Source organism: Lepidochelys olivacea (genome assembly GCF_965140295.1).
Source record: "Lepidochelys olivacea isolate rLepOli2 genome assembly, chromosome: 8".
Classification (NCBI taxonomy): domain Eukaryota; kingdom Metazoa; phylum Chordata; order Testudines; family Cheloniidae; genus Lepidochelys; species Lepidochelys olivacea.
Genome location: NC_140418.1, coordinates 79,085,967 through 79,113,692, shown reverse-complemented (window position 1 = coordinate 79,113,692; position 27,726 = coordinate 79,085,967). Strand labels below are relative to the sequence as shown.

General features: G+C 39.7%; 1 protein-coding gene across 2 annotated transcripts in view; it reads left to right on the top strand.

The window, feature by feature from the left end:
* The window catches only part of DNAI3 (dynein axonemal intermediate chain 3), a 55,690-nt gene extending 28,217 nt beyond the window's left edge, over positions 1-27,473 (top strand). Inside the window, exons 12-24 of one of the 2 annotated variants that reach the window (XM_084636110.1) lie at positions 2,816-2,905; positions 3,765-3,893; positions 7,189-7,262; positions 8,261-8,408; positions 9,350-9,437; positions 12,105-12,235; positions 13,174-13,237; positions 15,434-15,564; positions 16,489-16,693; positions 17,825-17,916; positions 19,620-19,742; positions 21,192-21,513; positions 23,669-27,473. In XM_084636110.1, the coding sequence (XP_084492236.1) occupies positions 2,816-2,905; positions 3,765-3,893; positions 7,189-7,262; positions 8,261-8,408; positions 9,350-9,437; positions 12,105-12,235; positions 13,174-13,237; positions 15,434-15,564; positions 16,489-16,693; positions 17,825-17,916; positions 19,620-19,742; positions 21,192-21,326 (1,410 nt within the window). In that variant the 3' untranslated portion in view covers positions 21,327-21,513; positions 23,669-27,473. Of the gene's footprint in view, positions 1-2,815; positions 2,906-3,764; positions 3,894-7,188; positions 7,263-8,260; positions 8,409-9,349; positions 9,438-12,104; positions 12,236-13,173; positions 13,238-15,433; positions 15,565-16,488; positions 16,694-17,824; positions 17,917-19,619; positions 19,743-21,191; positions 21,514-23,668 lie in introns of those variants that run through there. The other variant, XM_084636111.1, reaches the window with a different exon arrangement.
* The last annotated feature ends 253 nt before the right edge of the window (positions 27,474-27,726 follow it).

Below are 27,726 nucleotides of genomic sequence, written 5' to 3'. Positions count from 1 at the left end.
AGAAATTACCATGCTTGATCAGATCAGCAGTCTGTCTAGTTAGTATCCTGTCTGCCAGGGGACAGCACCAGATACCTTAAAGGAAGGGAGAATATGTAAAGAAGTTGTGGTCTTGTGAGGGATCTAGTACAGCAGATCAGTCCAGCTTCCTTGATGTAGATGGTACTAAAGCAGACTGTGATCATAACTTCTTCATGGTTTCGGTAGATGCTTGTCTTTAGGAGGGCTATGCTGCCTTTATCCTTCATCTCCAATATGGCAGAAGTGTGGGCCTTTCCTTGGACCAATAGTACCTGCGTGTCTGTTACCAGTTGCACCAGGCCATGTCCAGATCCATGTCCCTGCTTGTACGTCATTGTGGCTTTAGAATATGAATGCTTCCCATCTTTAGAGTTCTCCTACTTTTTTGGTTCTAGAGAGGAAATCAATAAAATATGAACATGATAGAGAATAAAATGATAAATGGTACAAAAGATATAGTTGGGCACCCCATTTATCCTCTACCATAATACAAAAACAAGGAGACATAGAATCATAGAAGATTAAGGCTGGAAGAAACCTCAGGAGCTCATGTAGTCCAACCCCCTGCTCAAAGCAGGACCAATCCCAACTAAATCATCCCAGCCAGGGCTGTGTCAAACTGGCCTTAAAAACAGCTAAGGACAGAGATTTCACCACCTCCCTAGGTAACCCATTCCAGTGCTTCTCCACCCTCCTAATGAAATAGTGTGACACTGTACCTCAGGGGAACACCCTACACCCCCATGTTCATCTTTATAAAATGATTGTGTGGCATCCAATGCAAAGTTTGTCATAGCGGGTGTCTTCGGAAGGCACTGAGCATTGTTGTTACAGTGATGTTATAGTAATCTTACAGGTTATAATTTCATGTATGTAGTTATGAGGCTGAAAATGTATCCTCATGGCTTAAAATAAGCCCAGGCAAAAACTCTCCAAGAGCAGAGAAGCAGTTCACACTTCATCAGGGCAGGTATGGGACAAACCCAGCCTCACAGGAACAAAAGAATCTGTTAGACTCTCCCCCTCACTCTTCTCTTCTGCAGACTAAGGGCTTGGCTACACTTGCAGATGTAGAGCGCTGGGAGTTAAACCAGCCTTCGGAGACCACAGCAGGGAAAATGCTGCCGTGTGTTTACACTGTCAGCTGCAAAGCGCACTGGCGTGGACACATTAGCAGCTCTTGCAACGCCACAAAGAGCAGTGCACTGTGGTAGCTATCCCGGTGTGCAAGTAGTTGCAACGTGCTTTTCAAATGTGGGGAGGAAGGGGGTGGAGTGTGACAGGAAGTGTGTTGTGTGTATGGGGGGGAGAGACAGTGTGTTCTAGGGGGCTAAGAGTGTGTCAGAATGTTGTCTTGTAAGTTCAGACAGCAGCAGACCCTCTCCCCTCTCTCACACACACTCACAATGGCAGCATTCCACACTAACGGTTTGCTTTGTCCCAGAGCAGATAAGCATGCTGGCTGTCAGAAACTGAGCTTTGAAAGGGAATATCCGCATGCCTGCGGCCGATTTCAACAGAATGAGAAGAGTGGCCACTTGACTTCAGGGGATTATGGGGCATTTCTGGTGGCCAATCACAGCACAGTAATGCAACACCTTGTCCACACTGACCTTGTTTCAGCCGGGGCGCAGCAAGCTTTATGCTTCTTATAGAGGTGGATTACCAGGAGCGCTCCAGCTACAGAGTCCAGGCGCTATACATGCCTTGCCACTGTGGACACCTCAGGAGCTAGGGCGCCTGGGGCTACTTTAATGCACTCTAACTTGCAAGCGTAGCCAAGCCCTTAATAACCCCAGTTCCCTCAGCCTCTCCTCATAAGTCATGTGCCCCAGCCCTCTAATAATTTTTGTTGCCCTCCGCTGGACTCTCCAACTGGTCCACATCCTTTCTGTAGTGGGGGGCCCAAAACTGGACACAGTACTCCACATGTGGCCTCCCCAGTGCCGAATAGAGGGAAATAATTACTTCCGTCAACTGCTGGCAATGCTCCTACTAATGGAGTTCAGTATGCCTTTTGCCTTCTTGGCAACAAGGGCATACCGTTGACTCATATCCAGCTTCTCATCCACTGTAATCTGCAGGTCCTTTTCTGCAGAACTGCCGCTTAGTCAGTCGATCCCCAGCCTATAGCAGTGCATGGAATTCTTCCGTTCTAAGTGCAGGACAATAAAATTGAGAGGAAATGCATTTAATCTGTTAAAAAAAGAAATTGCTTCTTTACAAACACATAATTAACCTGTGGAACCACAAGATATTACTGACCCCAAGAGATTAAAACAATTCAGAAAAGGATTAGACATTTTTATGGACGGGAAGTTTTATTCCCAACTTTCATCAATTAATGTTGGTTTATGAAACATGAAAGTTTACATCCCGTATAAATGTTTTATCCTGTCAGTAAACATTCTCATCATCCATAGAAATGTCTAATCCTTTATTGAGTCTGAGGATGTGATGTCATAGAAGCAGTTTTTTAGTCCACAACCTCAGCAATCACTTTAAAGGTAACACTTAGAAATGCTTGATCAGGGTGACAAGCTACACAGACCAACCAATTGTTAAGTGACTCAGATGGTTCTAGGATTTGCAGTCTTGTTGCACGAGACTGCTACAGTGAGGGTCTACAGAGGCAATACCTTAAAAAAAAAACACCACCCTCCAGTTCTGGTATAGAAAGTAGCCTTCCTCCTTCTTGTCTCAAACAGTGCTCATATTACAGTTCAGAAATATGTTTTAATCTATCATTTAAACAGAAAAAATACTTTGTAAGGACATTCATTTCTCCTCATAGGTTGTACTGTGGGACATTTCTGAGTATGAAGAAAAGCTGCAGAATGCTAAAACTGGTGCTGGTGGAAGCAAGAACACTGCTGTTAATATGGTTAGTACTTGAGTTCTGTATTTAGTGCTGGAGTATGCCCTGCTGTGAATTAAAAAAAAGGGGGGGGGGAAGGAAAATGAGAGAAAGTTAGGAAATAAAATATGGGAAAGGGAATGCAGGCTTAAAATGAAGGAAATATCAGCCTGGCAATGAAGTACTAACTAGACTGTTTGTATTCCAATACGTGAGGCAACAAAATAAATCTTTATCAAAATCTCATATCTACATCATCAACTCAGATAAATAATATTACTGTAATCCACACAGACCAGAGATACAATAGGGCATTGTTATTTATTGAGCACCAACAGTGTATTCAGCCCTACCCCCAGGAAGCTACCGAATAGATCAAATCAGTATTGGATGAGGTATAAACTGAAAGCAGAACAGAAATTTTCCCCAGTGCTAAAGGTGTGTATGGAAGTGTGTTTTAAAGGACAGATTTAAAGGGTAGAGGGAAGGTGGTTTGGCTCATGGAATGAGGGAGATAGTTCCAGGCAGAGTGTGTGGTATGGAAGAAGGCACAAAGATGAGAATGGAAAGAGGATACAAAAGTGGGTAATTAGAAGGAAGGCCTGAGAGCACAGTGGAAGAAATAATGCTATATTGGAGGTGGGTGGAGCAATTGTGGACATAAATTTTAGAGTATGGTATGCCAGGGTCTGATTCAAAGCTGAGTGAGACTTTACATTGACTTTAATGGGCTTTAGATCAGAGCCCTAGAAAGGTTTCTAGGTTGAACTAAAATACTGTAAAGGGACATTAACAATATGAGAAGTTTCCTCTTTTTTTCTTGATAACTAATGTTGTATTTTGCAAAACATACCTTTTAAAATGTATCTTTTAAAAACTTCTCTAGCCAACGTTTATACAAGCACAACAAAGTGGTAAGGAACCACATTTTGTGAGATATTGTGCAGTCTCTTCCATAGAATATGGCCATAAAACAGTAATAACAGATATACACTGGCTGCCAGACTATTTTGAGGTGAGTTTCAATGGATATTTTATTACTTTTTCTTTATATTTTTAACAAATGACTAATAAAAGCAGTGTGTGAACTGCAGATCAGGTGTTACAAGATGAAATTATTTATAATAATCTCAGTAGTACTTGGGCTCAGTACTGTATTTCTGACTGCATCCTAGAATGCCAAACAATGACCGCCCTTCCCCCTGGGCCGGTTCTAATCCCCACAAGGAGAGGCTGCTCTTCCTGAGAATCCTCCAAGCAGTGGACAAAGCAGGCAGCTGCCAAACCACGTTATAAGGGAGCATTGCGCAACTTTAAACAAGCTTGTTCCCTAATAGATCAGCAACGTAACAATGAAACAACATTAACCAGGACAACATTAAGTGAGGAGTTACTGTATATTAACTGGTTTCAGAGTAGCAGCCGTGTTAGTCTGTATTCGCAAAAAGAAAAGGAGTACTTGTGGCACCTTAGAGACTAACCAATTTATTTGAGCATAAGCTTTCATGAGCTACAACTCACTTCATCGGATGCATAAAGTGGAAAATACAGTGGGGAGATTTATATACACACAGACCATGAAAAAAATGGGTGTTTATCATATACATTGTAAGGAGAGTGATCACTTAAGATGAGCTATTACCAGCAGGAGAGTATAGATTCAGGGGACACCATCATAGGGCCTAATCACATCAGCCACGCTATCAGAGGCTCGTTCACCTGCACATCTACCAGTGTGATATATGCCATCATGTGCCAGCAATGCCCCTCTGCCATGTACATTGGTCAAACTGGACAGTCTCTATGTAAAAGAATAAATGGACACAAATCAGATGTCAAGAATTATAACATTCATAAACCAGTCGGAGAACATTTCAATCTCTCTGGTCACTCGATTTCTGACCTCAAAGTGACTATTCTTCAACAAAAAAACTTAAAAAATAGACTCCAAGGAGAGACTGCTGGATTGGAATTAATTTGTAAATTGGATACAATTAATTTAGGCTTGAATAGAGACTGGGAGTGGTTGAGTCATTACACAAAGTAAAACTATTTCACCTTGCTTATTCCTCCCTCCCCCCCTCCCCCAAACTGTTCCTCAGACGTTCTTGTTAACTCCTGGAAATGTGCTGGAAATGGCCCATCTTGATTATCGCTTCAAAAGGTTTTCTCTTCCCCCACCCCACTCTCCTGCTGGTAATAGCTCGTCTTAAGTGATCACTCTCCTTACAGTAAGAAAAGGAGTACTTGTGGCACCTTAGAGACTAACCAATTTATTTGAGCATAAGCTTTCCGATGAAGTGAGCTGTAGCTCACGAAAGCTTATGCTCAAATAAATTGGTTAGTCTCTAAGGTGCCACAAGTACTCCTTTTCTTTTTGCGAATACAGACTAACACGGCTGTTACTCTGAAACCTCTCCTTACAGTGTGTATGATAAACACTCATTTTTTCATGGTCTGTGTGTATATAAATCTTCCCACTGTATTTTCCACTTTATGCATCCGATGAAGTGAGCTGTAGCTCATGAAAGCTGATGCTCAAATAAATTGGTTAGTCTCTAAGGTGCCACAAGTACTCCTTTTCTTTTTGTATATTAACTCTACTATGGGAATTCCTTGCCCGACTCCAAGAAGTTAAAGCAATAACTTCCTAGGTCACCTAAACAACTTAGTTGCCAGAAATGACTTTTTCTCCTTTTTCTAGATAGAAGTTGCACCCACAAAAATTGCACCTACATTTACTTTCTATCCTATTCATAGTGCTCCATTCACAGTATCTTAAGGGCCCATCCAGCTACCTCTAAAGTTAGTGTGGGAGGGAAAGAGGGATTCCATGAGTCAGCCCAAGGTGATCATTTGCTGTCTAAGTAGTAGGATTAGTGAGGTGTGCAAAAAAGAGGCCAGGTTGAAAAAATCTGACCCACCACCCAAAGAGGATGTTACCTTGAGAATTTCTTGTAACTAAGTTTTTAAGACTCAGTTGCTACTGCATTAACGCTCGAGTGAAGACTGTGGAGAAGACAATGCATATACATCTTTGGAAGGAAGATTGATACATTGCACATTAATCACTAATTATATTGTGATAGTACCCACAACCCCCTCTTGGCACTGTATATACACGTATAAAGACAAGGCCTCCACAGAAGAGTACATACATATTTGCCAGTGGTTCAACTCAGGGTCTGTCTACAGCATCAGTGCTACATTGGCACAGGATCAGCAAATCCAATATTACAAAACTGCATGATAGAAAATAAACAAACTACATTCTGATTCTAATCCAGCCTTCCTTACCCATGCAAATAACCCTTTGACTTCAGTGGCCATGTTTGTTTGAGAACATTTAGAAGGATTTGGCTTACAAAGTGTTAAAAGAATGGATGCAACTTTCTTGAGTAGCTGATAAATGCAGGTTTTGCCAATTATCCGGAAGTAGTCAATTCTTTCTTTGGACAAAGATTCCATTGTGTACATACATTTTCATCTTTTTGAGATTGGGAATTAGGTTTGAAAATAAGATCAGAAAACATTACTGGAATCAATAACTTGCATTATTTCATCAGCACTTTGCTATTCTTTTATTTTCTGAATAAGTTTAAATGTAAATCTAATTTTCTGTTTTGATCTAAAAAGAGAGGAAATAAGTAAAAAAAAATGATCAATTCAGAGAAAAGTGTTATTGGGAAAACATAAGAAGCCCAATAAAAACTAAATTATTTATAATTACTATAAGCAAGTATCGTTTGAGATATTCACTTTTTGAATTGCAATTTCACTATGTAGTTGTTTACCATTGAATCTTCACTGATTTGCTATTTGTTTAAGCAGGATGAAATTTACAAGAGGATGGATATTAGGTACTCACATATTTGACAACTGAGGGCCTGATTTTCAGTTGTGCCAGTAACTTAAGATCTCATTGACCTCATTTCAAGTTCTACATGCTTGGCATTTCTGAATATCAAGGCACTAACTGATTTGCTTGCAGTATGTTTGTTTTGGTAAAACGTGTTTGTTTCATTTTCATATCAATGGGCTAATGAGCCCTGACTTGCTCACGAAAGCTCATGCTCAAATAAACTGGTTAGTCTCTAAGGTGCCACAAGTCCTCCTTTTCTTTTTGCGAATACAGACTAACACGGCTGCTACTCTGAAAGCTGTATCAGGGGAGTTGTACAGCCCACAGCGAGAGGCTCTCTTTCTTAAAGTTTGTTTTTAGAGGCGGTGAAGAAGTAGCTTTGTTGATAATAATTTGTTGCCATTTCTCATCTCCACCTCCCTGTATTATTAATTAATTATTATTTTAGGTTAACAGAATGGGCATTGCTTTTGAAAACAGAACTGGAGTTTGTGTGCAGCTTGTAACCTGCTCTCCTGATTGGTAATGCATTCTACAAATGTTTTCATAGGCACAAAACATCTCCTGAATTCCTTTGAAAATCCTTCTAAATATACCTTATTCCTTCTCTCTGCTAAATATTTCAGCATATATTCAATGGTGTAACTGACAAAGTTCTGAATTCCTACAAAGCTATCTGGAATAGATGAAATTCATCCTATTGCAGAGGGCCAGCACACGGACCACCACATCACTTAAACCCCACATAAGGGCAGTGTGTGGGGTCCACTAGCTGGACAGCCTTACAGAGGTGCTTTCATGCTCACTCTGTGCCACAGAAAAAGCATCTGTGCTGACCCCACGTAGATTGTCCTGGAAGGCCACAGAACTGTATTTATGCACAGAAGGCTGCTAAATAACCTAAGGCCATGTCTACACAAGAAACTTTTTCTTGAATAGTAATGTCAATTAGTGTGGGTTTTTAATAAAATTTCTAAACTGGCAAAAGCCCTAGTGTAGATGGAGTTAGACCTGCACATAGTCCTTTTGCCAGTACAACTCATTTCATTCAGGAAGCATCCACTACTGGCCACCGTCAGAGACAGGGTGCTGGACTAGATGGCCCTTGAGTCAGACCAGTATGACATTTCTTATATTCTTCAACTGGCTGGCAGGGCTGTGGATGCAACTCCAACCCAGAGGCTGCACAGCAGACACAGTCCCAGACCAAGTAATTAGGCTCTATGCACGGGAGTGCATTTCATCCACTGAGTGTGTAGTTTTCTTAAACTGTATGATGCTTATTTAGCTACAGTATATGATTAAGAAGAGAGTGAGGACAAAATGTGGAGTAACTATATGCCATAGTGTACAAAAGTAGCTATAAACTAGTTCTCCATTTCTCTGTTCCCCAAACTCTTGCATCTATTGCTATACTAATTTTGAAGATAAAAAAACAATTATACAAAAGCTTATTGAAAAATTTAAATGATTTTTAAGCATACGAATAGCAATAACCTACAATCTCTGCTTTTGTGGAGCTCCATATTATTTTGGGATCTTCGAGCCCCCAAAGCTACTATCCAGAGTTCATTCGAGAAAGTAAAAGAAGACAAGGTTATCGAGGCTCCCCCTGATGTACCGACTACTTTTAAACATCTAGATCTCTCCTGGAGACCTCTCATTAAGGTACTGTATATAATGTATAGGCCTGCAGAGTTGTCATGGCATTTTTAAATTAAAAATAAAATCACAGTGCAATCCTGCTAAATTTAGTAAAAAAGTCATGGTTTTAGGGGAAAAGGTATGAAAATTCAGCTCTCTCTCTTTGGAGACAATATACCTAAGTCTCTTTATTGCTGCTGCCTCTTTGCCCTGCCAACAGGGCACCAACCACCAGTAGAAGCACCCTCGGTCCCAGTACTCCAACCCTAATCCCACTGGTCAAACCTGAGTGGTACTGTCACCCCTGGGCACTCGGTCACAATGCCCCGAGTAGGGAGCCAGGTCCAGACCTGCAGGATAGGAGCCACTGCTGCGGGGTGAGTGTATGTGGGCTCACTCTCCACCCCCTCACCCCAAATCTTACCATGTAAATGTTCACAGTATTGTGATTTTCCTTTTAAATTTTGTTGTGATTCGTGTAGGGGCATATTTGAATCCCTATAACATGAACAGAATAGGACAAATACTTTCCAAACTTAGCTTACAAGAACTTTAAAACGATCTAAGAATTTCTGAATAAACTCAGGCTACAGTGGAAGTAGTAATGTATACAAGCACTTTTACCACCAGGTTGTCTATCCTGGTCAGAGCAGGTCTAGAGACATGTTTGTTAAAACACGAGTGGCCACTGGGACTACCACCAGTGGAGCTGACATTGAAGTGGCAACAGTGAGAAATTTTAGAGGGAAAAGCATAATGTCGGCTAGACCGCTGAGTCACATTTTACCTACTGCTAGCAAAGGCGGCGTTGGAAGCTAGCAAAGGTGGTGTTGGAAGGATTTGTGGAATCTGAAGAATGCACTTCAGACTGACAGGTCTTTACCATTACAACAGAAAGCAATTTAGACATATGCCTCAAGTGTTTGACAAAATGAGTTATCAAATACTCCCTTTGTACTAAACAGGCAAACCTATCCAAGAGCGACACAAGTGGAGACTATAGTCCTACCAAAATTAGCCTAGTGGACGAGCATTTCCATTACAAAATGCAAGGTAATATTTTCAGTGGATATTTTTGACATGTAAGTATTTTGGTAAGATGATTTTTCTCTGCATATAGAATAAAAGATAAGCAACATAAATATACTGTAACTAGTGGACCTGTTTTCCTAAATTTACTGGTATATCATGGCATGGTGAAGGTAATGAACACATACAGTATGAGAAGAACAGAATTCTCTAGCAATGGGTCACAGGTTATCAGATCTCATTAGAAGTTATACTAGCAAGCTGTTTTTCTCAGGAGTACTTATTCCCATTAAAGTGAATTGAGCCTTGGTCAGTACTATGTGTGATTTCCTCCTTTAGAGCCACTGTTAGAAATTTATTAACCTGGGGTTTTATTTTAAATGAACCTTTCCTTACTAATTTTCTACTCCTGAGGCAAGTCTTCTATTTGCTTACTTTGCATCAGAAATTATTAGTCTTCTGTACGATAATACTTTCAGAGAAAGTATTCAGAGAGAAAACCTATCATGCTATCTTAGGTACTTGTATAGCTCCCATTACCATAGTATTTGAGTGTTACTGCCACACAATCTTTAATGTATTTATCCTCACATGTCCCTCAAAAGGTAGAGAAGTGCTATTACCCCCATTTTACAGAGGGATAAACTAAGACACAGAAAGGTTAAGTGATTTGCTCAAGGTCACACAGGTCACTGACTGATCAGGTAATTTAACCCAATTCTTCTGAGTCCCACGTTAATGGGTAGACCATCCTTCCTCCTTGCGTTGGTAAAACAGCAATCAAAAGGAAAATATTGAAAAATCATTAAAGTCTTTGGAGAATGGGGAAGGCAACCGAAGGGGGACAAGGCAGATTTGGAATGGTGAACGATCATCAGGCAGATTTATAAGGTTTGGAGCAAATTAGTACCAATGGGACAGCATGTGACCTTAAAAATACTTTTGGAAATCATTATCACACTGACCCTGAAGCACTATAACTCTGTTACTAAGATGTGCTGGATCAGATTTATGTACTGCCCACTGCTAACTACAGTTTTAAATAAAAAGTTCATAAATAATTCTACAAACTCACTACCTTAACATATTCACATAGCAAACTTCAAATTCCCCGCTGCCCCCAAAAAATGAGAGCATCCAAGAGACACACTAATCTTTCAGCTGTTTAATTCCAACTTGCTACTGAGCCCTTGTCAAAGAAGGAAAGTAAGAATTCTGGAACAACAGAAGTCATTGTCAATTGTCTTTATCAAGTTCTGGAGATACATGAAAAGTTTTATAAGAACAACACAGGCTCCAGCAAGTGTTAGACACTTTCATTACTGGTGATCATGTTTTTCCCCTGAGGTTGAAAGGGGCATTGCCTAGTCAAGTTTGGTCTAAACGAAAGAAAGACCAAGAGAAATATTGCTATATTTTTTAATTCCAAGTGAAACATTTATTTAAACAAATATACATTCACTGTTAGCAGCCAACAAGCTCAATCTAGAGAGCAAATACATCTATACCAGAGAAATGTTACTCATTTGTATAGTCCCACTGAAGTCAATGAGACCACTTGGGTGCATAAATATTCATAGGATTGTGCCCAGACTCAGTTATTCTCTGAAGTCAGGGTTTTCCATCACACCTTTTCCAGCAGTGCTTAGGATTCTCAAGTGACAGATTTTTCTGGCTATCATCCCAGACCTACTACCCTGCTTATCCATTTACATGGTTGCAGCATAGCTGTCTCCACAAGCACATCCTGTATTGTGAGTTTTTCTTAGCCTCTCCCATTTAGGGTGACCACCTTTTCAAAAGGCAAAAGCAGGACACATGCAGGAGCAACTCCCCCTCTGTGACATCACCCCTGCTCCTCCTCTTACCCCAAGTCCCTGTCCCCTGGCCAGGCCGAAAGCCAGAGCCAGGCCATGGTAAGAGCTGGCCCGCTGTGGGGAGCCCTGGGTCCTCCACCTGCCCAGGGTGGCTCTTACCACAGCCTGGCTCCAGCTGCTGGCCTGGCCGGGGGGAAGGGACTCAGGGGTAAGAGGAGGAGCAGGGGCAAGGCCTCATGACAAAGGAGGGGCTAAGGCCAAACTCAGCCCCCCACCCCCAGGAACAGGCTGATGCCGCCCAGAGCCTTGGAAGGCACGGAGCAGGCACTTCAGGGATCTGTGACAAATGCTATCCCAGAGTCATTCAGCCTGGGACTTGAACTCTGCATTTTGGATTGTCCCACCCAATTCAGGATGGATGATCACTTACTCCCATTGCTACAGCAGTGTTAGAGCTCTGCCGGGGTAGCAACATTGGGAGTCCTAGTGTGTCATCAGCATTTTAACCACGTAAACTGGCCGACGCTAGTGCTCCCGCTGTGTCTGCCACTAGTGGAACTGCATCAGTGGTGGGCAACTGTGGGAGATTTTATGAAAAATCTGAAGTGTAGGCACCATAAGAGTACCGCTTCGCCTGCCTTGTATTGCTAGCAATTTGTATGTGCTCAGCCTCTTTCCCCCTGCTAGATTAAGGTAACATTCTATTCCATGCCATACTAGGTTCACTCTTCTCCAGAATTTTCTTCCCTTCCTTATTTCTCATCTTGAAAGTTCTAACCCCTCACCCTGGAATTACCTTAGTAAGGAAAATAAAATGCCTGATCTAGTACATTTCCCTATATAACCAAATGATTATATCCATACTCTTTTCAAGATAAGATGCAATACCAAGTCAAACCAGAAATATTTGGAGATGAAAATCCTTATAAGCAGTTAAAGGTCCCTTCAGCCAAAGCTCTTCAGATATTGGAGAATATCCCCACCAACTTTTTTGTTGGAACTGAAGTAAGTTAAACATTTTGATTATAATCTATGACTGATCATTCTTAAAATAGCGGGAGTGTGCTGGACAGTTTACACAGACTGGTACATGTACATGTTTTCTTTATGAGTTAATCAGTAGTTTTTTAACTCAGAATTTGCCTTGCCTTTGTAGCCCATTTTGACACATTTATATAAATATTTTACTTTAAAAGATCGCTGGGCCATACACTCATGTTTAAAGGCTGGGATTGAAAGTCAGTGGGAGTTGGGTGGCTAATTCCCCTAGGCTCCATTGGAAATCCTAGCCAAAAGGTGTTGAACTTAATTCTTAAACCTAGGAACACATAAAATGTCCTTATTCCCATTGCCAGAACTATTAGGACAGTAATGTTTATTGCAAGGTTTCCCCTAGAAGTCTCATGAAAGCTTTATCATATTTTGAATTTTTTTCCGTAATTTAGTCCTGTATTAAAAATAAGCCTAATGTTCCAGCTTCTATCCTCTTTAAACTAGATCTAGCTGCCAAAATTGAACAATTTAAAAGGGTGTCTTTTAAAAATTTCCTGCATTTCTTCCATTTTGGGGTTCCCGTTGAAATAATTTTTCTCTGTTGCTGCCACCTTTTCCTAAAACTGTGGGGCAAGGTCCATATAATACATGTGAACTACTCCAGCTCTACATGAAGAATGCCCTATAAATGCTGATTGGTGAGTTTTTCCTGAAGACTGCAGGGTTTTTTTTTTTAATTAAAACAACCCAACTGATAAAGTAAGTGAACATTTGCCCCATTTTTGCAGTCATGCTAAAACATGTTCACATTAAATGTACCTAAAAATTTACATTTAGTAAAGAGACTCCAATTTTACAAACTAAAAATAGGCACCTTTTGACTAAAGCTTTTGCTATAAATATTTCACCCAGCTTCTGTTTGCATTTATTTGATTTTTCTGGCATCACAGGATGGTGAAGTTATTTATTCCGACTGGAAGATGGAAAGAGAGAGTGACTCAGGAAGACTGATTAGTAAGTTCAAGTTTTTCACCATCAACTAAAACTGCTTTTTTAAGCTAATGGATGACCGGACGGATATAGAGGATACAGACATAGATTTAAGCCTTGTTTTATTACACGGAGATGTAAGCTTTGTAGGACGGACTCTTGCCCTGTCTGCAGTAGGAATTTGACTCATTGCTGACAACCAGCATCAGCAAAGAGCCTCGAAACTGGTGTTGAAAAGGATTTGACTGCTACTGTAGAATGAAGAAAACCCACTTCAATATCATTACCGAATGCATGATCAGTGATGCTGAAAACAGTTTTGTCCCATTTACACTAGTAATTAAAATGTTTTTAACACCATCTTAGTGGGACCTGTTGCAGCTGTTGCCAACAATGGGTCAATTTGTTAGTACAGATGGAGCTTAAATGTAAGCTGATGCCCTGTAAACAGTCTGAAGACGATTTCCAGCCACAGAATAGCAGCAAGTGTAGCAGTAGTGGAAATTCCCCCCTTCCGAAGTCTTCTCACTTGAAAGCTTAATTGGGATTATTTAAAATAGGAAATTGCATTTTTCTAAAACACAACAAAATTAATAGAAAAACCTATATTAAAACATCATTTGGCTGCATGGTTAAAATGAAAATGTGTGCAAATCCAATAGGTCCTTAAAGTGACATTAGCTTAGCCACACTGAACATTCTGAGTATCTTTTGGTATATATTAAAAATGGAAACAATACTATATTAAATATTAAACCATTCATTTAACGATATAAAAACAGAAAGGAAATATGTAGTATGTATGTCATGCAACTTGGCTGACAATGTTGCTGTAGAAATCCAAACTTCTGTATTTCCTGGCTTTTTAATTTTAACTGCATTAGTGTAGCTTTTGCATTTAATTGGTGGATACTAAAAATATTCCAATGTTTGTAACTGAGGGATTCAATAAAGAGGGTTACATTGTGAGAAGCTAAAAGTTTTAAGTTCCATTTTAATGTCTTATTATTTCTATCATGAACTAAGAAATGCTTGCTGAACTCTAACAGTTTATAGGATGATGACTAAAAATATTCAATTTATAGACATAAATCAAAAGCATATGTCATAAATATACAGCTAAGGGTAGCATAAAATCCCTCCTTTACCTGTAAAGGGTTAAGAAGCTCAGATAACCTGGTTGGCACCTGACCAAAAGGACCAATAAGGGGAGAAGATACTGTCAAATCTGTGGGGGAAGGTTTTTGTTTTGGGCTTTTGTTGTTCTCTCTGGAGACAAAGAGAGACCAAGCAAGTAATCCAGCTCCTATTGAATGATACATCTAAAATTACAGAACTAGTAAGTAACAGCAAGGAAATGTGTTAGAGTATCTTTTGTTTTAGCTTGTGAATTTTCCCTATGCTAAGAGGAAGGTTTATTCCTGTTTTTTTGTAACTTTAAAATTTTGCCTAGAGGGGAATCCTCTGTGTTTTAAATTTTATTACCCTGTAAAATTATCTTCCATCTTGATTTTTACAGAGGTGTTTCTTTTACTTTTTTTTCCTTTATAATAAAAGTTCGTTTTTTAGGAATCTGACTGTGGTTTTTAGTGTCCTAAAAACCCAAGGGTCTGGTCTGTGCTCACCTTGTTTACTCTGAAGCCTCCCCAGGAAAGGGGGTGAAGGGACTTGGGGGAATATTTTGGGGAACAGGAACTCCAAGTGGTCCTTTTCCTAAATCTTTGTCTAACTCACTTGGTGGTGGCAGCGATACCATTCCAAGGACAAGGAAGAATTTGTGCTTTGGGGAAGTTTTTAACCTAAGCTGGTAGAAATAAGCTTAGGGGGTCTTTCATGTGGGTCCCCATATCTGTACCCTAGAGTTCAGAGTGGGGAGGGAATCCTGACAGCATATTTTAAAAACTTCTCAAATGGTGTCAGTATCTCACAGAAATGTACACTGAACAATAAAGCTAATAACTAGATCTGAATTAATGAAAATTCTCTAAAGGCAAGTACAGTGCCTTCTATAGCTCCCCACTAGGATCTTCTTCCTCGGGGACTAATGCCTGAGAGTTATTAGAAAATTAGAACAGAGACTTAAAGATAAGAGAGTGTATTAAACTAATCAAAATGCAAGGGCCAGAAAAACTCCTACTAGGTTGAGGATTGTAGGATCAATTTTGCTATCTTCAAAAAACCAGAGTTACAAGTAAATAATTGTCCTTTTCACTCTGTTAGGTCAGAAACCAGCTAACAAATACACCATCCATGATGGAATTGTCCACACTATACAAAGATCTCCATTTTTCAAAGACATCATTCTTAGTGTTGGAGGCTGGAATTTTGCCATATGGAAAGAAGGTGTTACAGTAAGTTACTTTGGCAACAGACATACTATAGTTGATGGAGAAAAGAATAGAGTAACTACAGTATGTAGCCTCAGGGACAGGGCTCACGGAAATGATGGTAGATGGTAGAGCTAGCCAGTTTGAAAATAAATTGGGTTAAAAAAAATAAGCTATTTTCTCCTGCCAGAGCTAAGCTTTTAAAAATAGTTTTGTAAACTTGACTCCAACGGAGGAAGCAACTTTCTCTAATACCAGCTTTCGTGACACTTGTGGCTTCTGCCCAGGCTATTTCCATTTCAAGCAGTCTGTTGTCAGTCAGAGGAGCTTGAGAGTAGAGGTAGGATGTGCTAAACAATACTACAGACTTGCGGAACCCCCCATTAGACAAAAGTAATTTGAACAACAGAGTAATAGAGACAGCAAATAATAATTCAATCTCTCTTTTTTTTCCCCTTTGGAGTTATAGCACATTGAAGGGCAAAGTGACTAGTCCTAAGGAAAAGGAAATGCACTATTCTAGCCTAAAGATAGCAAAGGCAAGGATGGCTATGGTAGCATCCATACCAGTGAGGAATGGGTGCAGTCTTTTGGCCAGCCAAATATTGAAAAACGTGTTTCTTACTATTGCTGCCATCTGGGAATCCAGGACTTTAGTTGCATCTAGCAAAACCCAGATTTTTTGTTTGTCAATAGGTAGGCAGACTCCCTCAACTGACGGAGTGGGCATCAACTTTTCCACTTCCCTACAATGCTTCTCTTTACCAGTCAACAATATACATGCTGGTTTTGACCCCATAATTACTTGTGTAGTGGGATCACTCAGAAATGGGAAGCGTTCTCACATTACACAAGCAGGAGGCTGGAAAGAGTTCTGACTGGGTTGTTTTTTTGTTTGTGATTGTTTTGGTTTCTTTTATATTGGATTTTTTTTTTTTTTAAATTAAGAGTGGCCCAATCCTTCAATCATGCTGCTCATCAAAAAGATATACTGTAGGACATTGGTCCTTATCGAGAGCCGGAGTTTTCTTCATTGGTAGAGAAGATGGAAATATTGATATTTGGGACCTACTGGAGAAAACACATGAGCCATCCCAGACCCAGAACATCTCTATATCAATGATCACCTGCATCAAACCCTGGATCGTCTCTTGTATGTTGACAGTGATTATACTTTTCCATAACACTATTTTAAAAATAAATTATACCATGATCCTGGAAAGGTTTATGCATATCCTTAAGTTTACACACTATGCATTGTTCCATTGAAGTCACTGAGACTATGCACTGTGAATAAAGTAAAACACATGCATAAATCTTTTCAGTATTGGGGCCTTCATGTTTTTATCATTACATAAGCAACTAAGCACAGTTTCTTTTGTTTTTTAATATTGTTACAAAAATATTGTTTCTTTTAAGCAAGTTTGAAAAGGTAAAAATATATTTCTGTGTAATAAGGGACATTTAATTATTAGATATACAAGACAAAATAAGGCTATTTTTTGCTGCAAAAACAAAAACCTAAAAAAAAACTAACAAAAATGAGTCTTTGGGAGCTATTCACTCTCTCTGTTTAAAAAGATTGATGGATGTGCACACTTGCTTAAGCATTTTTGTCAACAGCTTTATGAGGTTTAAGTATTTTATGGGTGAAACTGTGCATCTTAAATAAAACAAAATCTTTTTCACATTTTTAATAGCGAGTCAGAGAAATGCCTGGAACTTTACATAAAAGAGTTTTTAAATTATACTTGCCTATTCCCTGGGAAACCATGGAAACTGCAGAAAAGCTCCATGACCCTTACTAGATCATAAGCACTTTGGGGCAGGAACCATCCTTCCCTTGGGTAGGATGCCTAACACAGTAGAGTCCCAATCTGTGATTAGGTTCTCTGGGCACGACCACAATAAAACTAATATGCAATGACTCAAATAACCGTATTTGGAATTCTGTATGAATAGAGGCCTTAGCTGAAAAGTTAATCAGTAAATACTAGAATTCATTGTTAAAAAGATGCCAACACAGTAATGGTCATACTGGGTCAGGTCACTGGCCCATCTAATCCAATATCTAGCAATGACCAGTACCACATGCTTCAGAAGAAGATGCAAGAATACCCATAGTGGACAATCACAGAATAATTTAGAGGGGAATTTTCTTCTTAGCCTATTAGTTAGTGGTTGGCTTATGTCCTGCAGTCTGGGGGTTACACAAACATTTTAATTTAATTTCTGTATCTTTAGTAATAGCATCATTGTTTATTTTGTTTTTATACTCTCATAGCAAAGCAGCACTTTTTAGCTATATCTGATAACTTTGGAACTCTGCATATTTTAGAAATCTCTTGGACATTAAGTCACCCTTCCAGTAATGAGGTTTGTAACATTTTCTACTTACCCCTTAAGTGACCACATATGTTGTGGGGTTTCATGACCGTTTTTTTTCAGGTTATTGGATTCCTACATACTAAAGGTGATTAGCTTGTGTTTGAAATGATCCACAGCCACTATCTCATAACATCTCACAAACCAAAGTTGGACCTGGGACGTCCTCAGCAGTGAGACCTCAGAGGAAAACCAGTTGTTGCAAGAAGCAGAGTTGGCAGAATTTCATCGTTATAACCAGGAAATGGGAAAAATGTAGATGAAGTGTCCAAACTGTAGAAACACCATTTTTTGCCACACGCATAAAATGGCACCAGGTTTCATAAACTACATTCTATACACTTGCCTTGACTTTTTTCCTATAAATTTTGCTCCAAGGAAGTCAGTGACTTCAGTTGAGCCATGCTGATTTACACCATCCAAGGATCTGACTGTAGATCTTTTAGGATCTGATCCTGCAAACCCTTACATAACTAGCCCCCACCAACTCATTGGGACTGCACATTTGAGTAAAAACGTTTAAATTGTAAGCTCTTTGGGGCAGAGACTGTCTTGTTCTGTGTGTTTGTACAATGCCTACTACAATGGGGGCGTGGTGCTGTAACACTACAAATAATAAATAATTTGCATCAATAATAATTTGCAAAATTAGGTGCTGAATTTGCATGTCTTCTCTCTGTACCTCTTTCATTCAGTTTCTCCCAGCTCCTTCTCCCCACCAGAAAACAAGTTAGAGGCCCCATCTCACTCGTTCTAACAATTTTTTCTGCAGCTTATTCTGTTCTCCCTATTCTCTTTCCCCAAACCGCTCCTGCTCACTATCCCAAACCTTCCTCTTACCATTTATGTACTCATGTATATTGTGAGCTCACTATGAAGCTATGGTATGTAACCAAAATGAAACAATATGAATACTGGTGATAACTGGCACCCTTGGCTCAGTAAAGAGAACCTCTCCAGTTCAGGTTAGGGACACATTTCCAGTGTAGGGAAACTTGTGCTGCTTCTGCCCATATTGTATTTGTTTTGTGAGTAGAGGGCTTTACTGGACAGTGTTGTCAATCCAGCACCATTTGGGAATATTTATCTACTTACTGTAAAATCTTTACATTCTGTTAAAAAAACTCTAGGATCTTGAACAGTCGTGTTAGGGAAATTGGTGCACAGTCTGACTCAAATAACTGACATAGTGGAGAGGTCGGGTGGCGTTGGGGAGCTTAGTGCACAAAACGTAACTCAGGACTGGTTTACACACAGACCTGGATTGATTTAACTAAATCATTATCATAAAACCAATTTAGTTATTTTGGTGCAAGTGTGTGAGGGGTCACTCTTGTTTCACAATGTGAGTGGGTAAAGTCAGTTTGTTATTGAGACTAGAAAAGTGACTTTGGCCGCACACAGACTTGCACCAAAAACATTTAAAATCAGTTTTAATCCATGCCTTTTGTTATTTTACTGCAAGTCTGTGCATAAACCCACACTAGGATAGGGAAACTGATAACAACATTATCAGGTTAATCAGGAAATGGTAGATGTATCACATTATTATAGAATTTCTTATTTAGTTCTGTATATTTAAAAAGATGCTTTAAAGCAATGCAACATTACTGTAGATGGATTATGTGCTGAAAAGTGCGATGATTCAGATTCACTGTGATCACCACAAACCATGCTTGCCTTTGTGTTAATAGCGTGCCAGTGTTCTTCATTACTTTGAGAGAGAGGTCAAACATCTGGATTATTTTGAACAGCGTCAAGAATTCCGAGCCAAAGAAAGAAAGGAATTGGAACTGGAAACACAGAGGAAAAAGACAGTAAGTTGAGTTCAGGAGGTAGAAAAGCTGTATTTTTTTTAATTTTTAAAATATGCCTCTCTCTTTGCACTTGGTAAAATTTCCTCTGATATTTCCATCTGTTTATACATTAAAAACAGCTTTTGCTCAGCATTTTCTAAGTAAATCCAACTGACCACTTTCATATTTATAGACTAGTCCATCATTTGGGGAAGAGAATATACTGTACTAGTTCATGCTTAACCCTTCAGTCCTCACTCCGCCAGCACACTCCCTTTGACTTCAATAGAGTTAGAGTGAAGATCAGTTTGACCCTGTTTAAGAACACTTATTAATTTCCTTCTCCTAACTGTACATTTGAAATCTTAATTTAGGTGCCATTTTTATAAGTATTATTCTTTAAGGTCAGCAGGCAGAGGCCCCAAACCTTCAGCCCTTACTTACATAGAGCCATAGTATCATTGGACTCAGTAGGACTGTTCATGTAAGTGATGATTACTGGCATGAATAAGGGTTGCAGGCCTGAGCCCTACATACATAAAGCTAGAACTATTAAATTACAACAGTCGGAAAGAGATGTTTTTCCAGTTTGATATTTTAATTAATGTTTTACTCAGATTTGTTTTTTCTTGTTTGTGCACCCTCCATATCACCTCGTTGGGAGTGTGTTACATACAACACTGTTATTACCATTGACAGCAGTAGAGGACTATGCGATATGCCAGATGCAATGATTCCCTCTTGAGGAGAGAGGGAAGTGTAGTGCAATGAGAAGTGCAGTAAGGAAAGTAACTGAAATACTTCCCTGATAGATTGTATTTTCTAAATGGACAACCTACCCTAATTCTCAATTACTGAGGGACAACCTTCACTCATTGATAGATTTTGCTTTCCACAACCAATGCTCTGTACAACTTTTCATGAGTGATGTATGTGAATACTTGGATGCTAAAATCTAAACTGCATTCTTAAATTTATTCTCCTAAATTTGGGTTATTGCTGATTATGTACTATATGTATCATATGACTTTTAAAAACAAACATGGTATTTGTGGATAATCTAAGCACTATACCCAGATGTACATGCACTCTTTTCTCAGCCTGTGTATTATATAATTTTAACATTAGCTTTATACAGAGCATTATATATCCGGAGTCCTGTGTGGTAAGTGAAAGGAAGTGAGCCTTGAATAGACGATGAGGCTTGTCCATAGGAGGTACTATTGCAAGGGCTTGGAGAATTAAATCTATCCAATAGCTCTGTGTTGATCTGACTAATAAACGATGTTACCTAGCTGATGAAATGGCAGATCTGTGCATGTGGTTCTCAGTGATGCTCCACTCCTAATTATATAGCTAAAAAGATGGAGGTGAAAGAGTCAGCATTGACAATCACTGACTGAAAACCAATGGAATCGTATTAATGTTTCAAAGCTAATAGCAGCTATTAATTGGTTACTTTTTCCTCAGAGAGTGGCTGGTGGACAGAAATCAAGAGAACAAATGGAGGAGCAGATGAATATAAATTACGTAGATTTTCTGGATGAAGAGAAGAAGATCCTGACAGGACTTGGGCTACTGAAAGCAACAGATAGATTTGCCTAGAACAGAACACAATGAGCATATTGGCGAATGTGTATTTTTTTTTCAGGATAGGTTATTTTGCTTTTTTGGGAAACCTGTTTATATTTAATTAGCAGCATCTTTAGTATGAGAACTGTAAATATAAATCATATCACACTAGGCAAAATTATCTCACTAGCTTTATGAAGATGTTTGCTCACAGCAGCAGGTAAGAGAACACTTGATTTGTGATATTCCTGCACGGCCATTCATTAATGATTATAGTTATAAATGAGTCATCTCCTGGTTTAATGGCATTATTTTAAGTTAGCCTACTTATTTATTGTTACAATGCACCTACCCAGCGCTGTGCCTGCTGTAAAAATATTCAGTGAAAAATCTACTCAACAAGTCAAAATAAGACTACAACATCCTCCCCTGCAAACTGCTCCCGTTCGAATAGAATACAGGATATTAATATTCCTGCTGCTCAGCTCCAATAAACATCTCCCATGCCCATCTCCCACGTTCATCATCCCCAAAGCACTCAATTCCCCCGGAAAAGCTTACTTTAAGTTTTGCAGCATGCCCTGAAGGTCCCAAGTTTGGGCATGTCATGAATCAAGGGAGAAAGAGCGCTCCAAAGCCAGTAACACACTGCCGCTCGCCACCTTTGGTTTACATCAGGAGGGACCAGTCAGCACCTCAGATGACCACAACTGCCCTGGCAACATACGAAGAGAAAGAGGTAGTCTCTCAAGTGGCTGGGACTGAAGCCTTTAAACCTCATAAACAACACCACACACTTCACCTGGGCAGATCATGAAGCACTGGTCTCCTGTGCTCTTTTCATGAAAGTCCAGCTCATAAGCAGGTCACTGTATTCTGAACTACCTGCAATTTCCACATCATTTGAAAACGTCACCGCAAACAAAGCACACAATCTAACCTTTGGGTGATTAGGGAGTAGAGCACGGCAGCTAGTACGGGACTTACTGTTTGTTAAATACAGAGTGTGGCAGACCCACGGAAAGAACAGCAGGAACCGTACGGGCCTATGTTTCGATTCTATCGCAGGTGTGAATTAATGCCACTTTACAAGCTTTGCTTCAGTATTCAAAGGCTTCTTTGAGCCCCATCTCTGTGTTGCTAAAGTGGTTGGCAGACTTTCCTTTGCTGAAGACTGTGAGGAAAGGGAGGTTTACGCTACGCAGTTCTTAGCAACACAGCCCAGCCCCTACAGCCGTGGTGCTAAAAGGCACGCAGTGTAGCCACCGTTTGTCGGCAGGAGAGAGCTCTCCCGCCAAGAAAAAACATCCATCCCCAACGAGGAGCGGTCGCTCTGTCGGCAGGAGAGCGCTCCTGCCGACAAAGTGCTGTTCACACCAGCGCTTTTCTTTGACAAAACTTGTGTCTTTCAGGGGGATGTGTGTGTGTGTTTTTTTTTTAACACCTGTGAACAACAGAAGTTGTGTCGTTCATTTGCCAGTGTAGACAAAGCCTTAGATAGAAGAAACAACAAACAGATACGAGCTAGACACTCATCAAGAGATTTTGATGAACCCTGGTAACTACAAGAATGAAGCTCTAGTGGCTAGGTATGATTGTAGAACCTGGAGGTGTGTGTTCCTTAGCTAGTTTTCCTGTGTTGTGATTAACAACCATTTGCACGTAGTTAAAGGCGAGCACAAGATTTTTAAAAAGAACGTGTTTTCCTGTGAATCCCATGCAAGATGGCCCTATTTCTTCCTGTCTGACATTTATTTTAAGGTTCAGTTCACAGTTTGATTTAAGCAGATTCTGAACAGTGGGAGGATGGATAAGAGGGTAGTCACAGAGGTACTCTAGCTCCTCAGAACACTTCTTTTATTTACATGCTGCAGTTTGTGAAAGTTGTTCTGTGAAGAACTGGGTGGTTCCAGATTAGCAATGGAGATACAGAGCCTTACATCGCAGGTTTGAATCTTTAACAACTAGTGATAGTGACCAGAGATAATGCACTGGCTGTCACATCTCCTATCTGAAATGAGCTGACAGGCTCAATCAAGCTTTGAGATGTCACAAAATTCACCAACATAAAAATTGGTGCTGAGTGGCCATTTTGTTGTCAATCACAGTAGAGGGACCAAAGAATGTAAATGGAAACCTAACTGCTTTCATCTTTAGCGGGTGGTCACATCTGGTGAGGGCTGATGAACATTGCTAGGGAATGATTCTGCTCTTTTTGTGGAATCGACTAAACACCATTACATTATTACCATACAAATGGAACACATTGTGTGAACTGATACAAAAATCTAATGAACAGAATAGATCTCTCAACCAGGAATATTTCTGAGAGAGAATAAAAACCGTGTTCTAGTTTTTCCTTGGTCCTTTCACAGATCTCTGATGTCACAGCCATATATCAGAGCCCAGCACAGCTGCATAAGAACAGCAAGAGTTCCTTCTTCACTAGAGAATTCCCCAAACCAAAATCCTGGACTGGTGTAAACCTGATCTTTGGCAGAAATTGAGTACAAACATCACAGCACAGATGATGGATGTTCTCCACACCGACTGCAACGGGCAACATGGAATAATGGCAATAGCTTGAATTAGAGGGATACCAGCAGATTAAGTCATATATGTAACATATTTCTTTCTAAGTAAATTGAAAGACTTGTGTACATTCTAATTACTTTTCATGATTTAGACTTTGTATTTTTGTTTTGTTTTAATTTCTCTCATCTTAGGCAATGGAAATAGATTATTCAGTTCCTCTTTTATGTCTAGTCAGTTTCACTTGCTGGCTCTAATGCTTGTACTGGGATGCCAACATTGCAGGGCAATTTCTTTATTTTAAAGAAAATTTCTACTGGAAAAAGCCACAATTTTTTGTATTTGTCTTAGCTTTTGTAAAAGCTTATTGTTAATAGGCCTAAACTTTGGACTAAGTTTCACCTGCCAGTAAAACCTTAAACAATAACATCCTTATGCCTTTGCTTCAAGGAGGTAATCAAATTCTTAACCAAAATCACAGATCTAACCCCCTAGCACCACCACCACCACCCCAAGTCGAGGAAATTTCAGAACTCTGCAAACTGGAGCATCTCTGCTTAAAATAATTATTTTGTTCATCGGATTATAAAATGATTCCTAATTTAAGATTAGTAAATGCTTAACAAATGGAAGACTGGACCCATAAAAATATGTTGTTCCCCCAAGGAAACTGGGTTGTATTAGAAAGAGCAGCTTTTACTGAGCACACAGTGAATGTTGCTGTTTGCATTTCCACTGAAAGGCAATTATTCCTGAGAGATGAACCACGTGTTAGACAACAGCTTTAATATCCACAAGTGTAAATGAGTAACAGCCTCATTAATATTTATGTTCATCCTTTATCTGCAGGGATGACTCTTTACATTATGCAGCGTTCCTGCCTGTTGCTAGGTTTCCAAAGCCAGGTCAGATACCATGTAACTGAGTAGAACCTGTCAAGTGGAAATTAAATGTATCAGAAAAGGACAGATTAAACTCTATACGGGTGAATTCACTCTTTCCATGACTCACTGAGCTGTTTTGAGGGTCACAGACTCCTGTCAAATGAGCGTCCATATGGTCACAGTAGAAACTAGAACGCAAAATAAAACTGACACATAGGGCCTTTGCCAAAAGAAACTTCTGTAGACCAATGCTACCCTACTACTTCATCCGAACAAAGGCTATTCTAAAAACCCTGGAACAAGATAGCTATGAGCTTCCTGTCCACAGAGAAATACAGAGATTACAAATAGGTTTTAAGGAAATGTAAAAACATGCTGTAAATCCACAAGGGCTAGTGTCTCAAGGCCCCTCCCATTAGGTATATTTACTTTTTGCTAAAGCTTCAGTCAGGCTTAAAGAAAGTGCCAATTGAGTACCACTAAATCTGGATGTAATTATAGTGTGACATTTAAAAAGGAAAACTGAGCACGTATGTTTAGAAATGATTATAAAATTATCAGCCTTTTATTTTTAATTTGAAGTTTAAATACTATTACAATTACATTATGTGGCTCCTCTGTATTAGGCAATCTTTACATCAAAATAAAAGTGAACTGTAATAACCACTTTCCTGACATCTATAATGTTATGTTTGCAGCTGGAGATCAAATGGAAGGGGAATGCAGCTCCCTTTGTTAAATCACCATTTAACAAACGAATTGGTGTGCACAGATATGGCAACTGTCCCCCACAAGCTAAACTGAAAAGCTCTATCCTCTGGTTGTGAGGCCTATATTTTATTAGAGGAACATACCATTTTTCAGATCAGCTTTTACAGAACTTTAGCTAATTAGGACAGTCTACAATATACAGAAGTCAATAAAGTGATCACTGAATGTACCTGGAAAATCCCTGTCACGTTTGCTCCTTTACTAAAAAGGAGAAAAAAAAGAAAAAAAAAGAGGAAGTCACAGCTTCTTTTCCTCAAACCACTTTAAAAAAGCTCTAAAAGTTATTCTTCAAGACGGCCTCTACGTATACCCATGCTCCCCAGCACTTCAGAGGAACCACTGGAAAGCAGTGGGGGCTGGATGCGTGCTCTTTCACGGGACCCAGTATTTGGAGCAGAGATTAAAAAAAGGGATCATACCTTCCCACCTGCCTCAGTCACTTCCATTCTGCTGCTGATTCCTTCAGCGTGGACAAGACAGCACCAGTACATAGTAACCCAGACCTCCTGGATGTAAGAAAAAGCAGCTATTACAATGTTTGTGCTCCAGGACATTCACTCACAGAAGGAAACTTTCTGCACAGATTTCAAGGCCTGATACTGTTTCCACTGAAACCAACAGCAAAATTCCCACTGGATTCAGTGGGAAAAGGATCAGGACCACACAGGGTAGTATTGCTTTTGGCTTATAGATGAAATAACTTGTCTAAGCTGTTTTATTTGTTTAAATTGTTAAAAAGAATATATACACACAAGGCACTAGAGATACATTTTATAGAGCGTTTGATAGAAATGAGTTTCCCTGTTAAAAATCTTGCAGTTATCTACAAACTATCTAAAATAACCCAAACATGTTACTAATACTATGCAGGCAGCTCTGGATTGGGATCCACAAGTGCTAGGGCTTTGTCTACACTACAACCTCCTCCACATCAGGAAACTTAATCACAACCAGGCTGTCGCCCCACCTGGTTACAGCTGTGCTTCCAATTCTCTGTACAAAGTGGACCTTAAACTTATTTAACACATAAGCTAAAGCATTATTCTGACCAACCGGAAATTAAGGTTTCAGACTGGTTCTGAAACATGGTTTAGGGCAAGTCTACACTATAAATTGGAAGCCTGTTTTGTAGTCAGATTACAGAACAACCAGATTTTAATCTGGTACCATGACATAATTGTAATTAGAAACCGGAATCATCAGACTAGAGCTCCATGTAGTCCAGTATCCTGTCTCAGCAGCCAGTACCAAATCAGGGAACTGCAACCATCTTCATAAGGGACATAATGGCATAACCTGCCTATAATGAAAATTTCTTCTTAAACTTGTCAATTAGTGGCTGGCTTTTAGCCTGAGCATGAGGGTTACATCCTGTATACATGTTTTATCCTCTCTATTGTAACTCCGGATGTTCTGTTACCTGTCTCCGTGTCTAATCCAATCCAAACCAATCTTGCAGCAGAGAGTTCCACAGCTTAATTATATATAAGAATATTGTCGTGTAGATGACAAACTCCAAGGGATAGCCTACAGCCTTCCAGGATCCTGGAAGAGTGGAAGATGTATGGTACAAGTCATGCTTCACTCATGGTGTCATAAATATAAAGGGAAGGGTAAACACTTTTAAAATCCCTCCTGGCCAGAGGAAAAACCCTTTCACCTGTAAAGGGTTAAGAAGCTAGGATAATCTCGCTGTCACCTGACCAAAATGACCAATGAGGAGACAAGATACTTTCAAAGCTGGAGAGGGGGAGAAACAAAGGTTCTCTCTGTCTGTGTGATGCTTTTGCCGGGAACAGAACAGGAAAGGAGTCTTAGAACTTAGTAACTAATCTAGCTAGACATGTGTTAGATTCTGTTTTGTTTAAATGGCTGAGAAAATAAGCTGTGCTGAATGGAATGTATATTCCTGTTTTTGTGTCTTTTTGTAACTTAAGGTTTTGCCTAGAGGGATTCTCTATGTTTTGAATCTGATTACCCTGTAATGTATTTACCATCCTGATTTTACAGAGGTGATTCTTGTACTTTTTCTTCAATTAAAATTCTTCTTTTAAGAACCTGATTGCTTTTCCATTGTTCTTAAGATCCAAGGGTTTGGGTCTGTGTTCACCTATGCAAATTGGTGAGGATTTTTATCAAGCCTTCCCCAGGAAAGGGGGTGTAGGGCTTGGGAGGATTTTGGGGGGGAAAGACGTTTCCAGACGGGCTCTTTCCCCGTTATATATTTGTTAGACACTTGGTGGTGG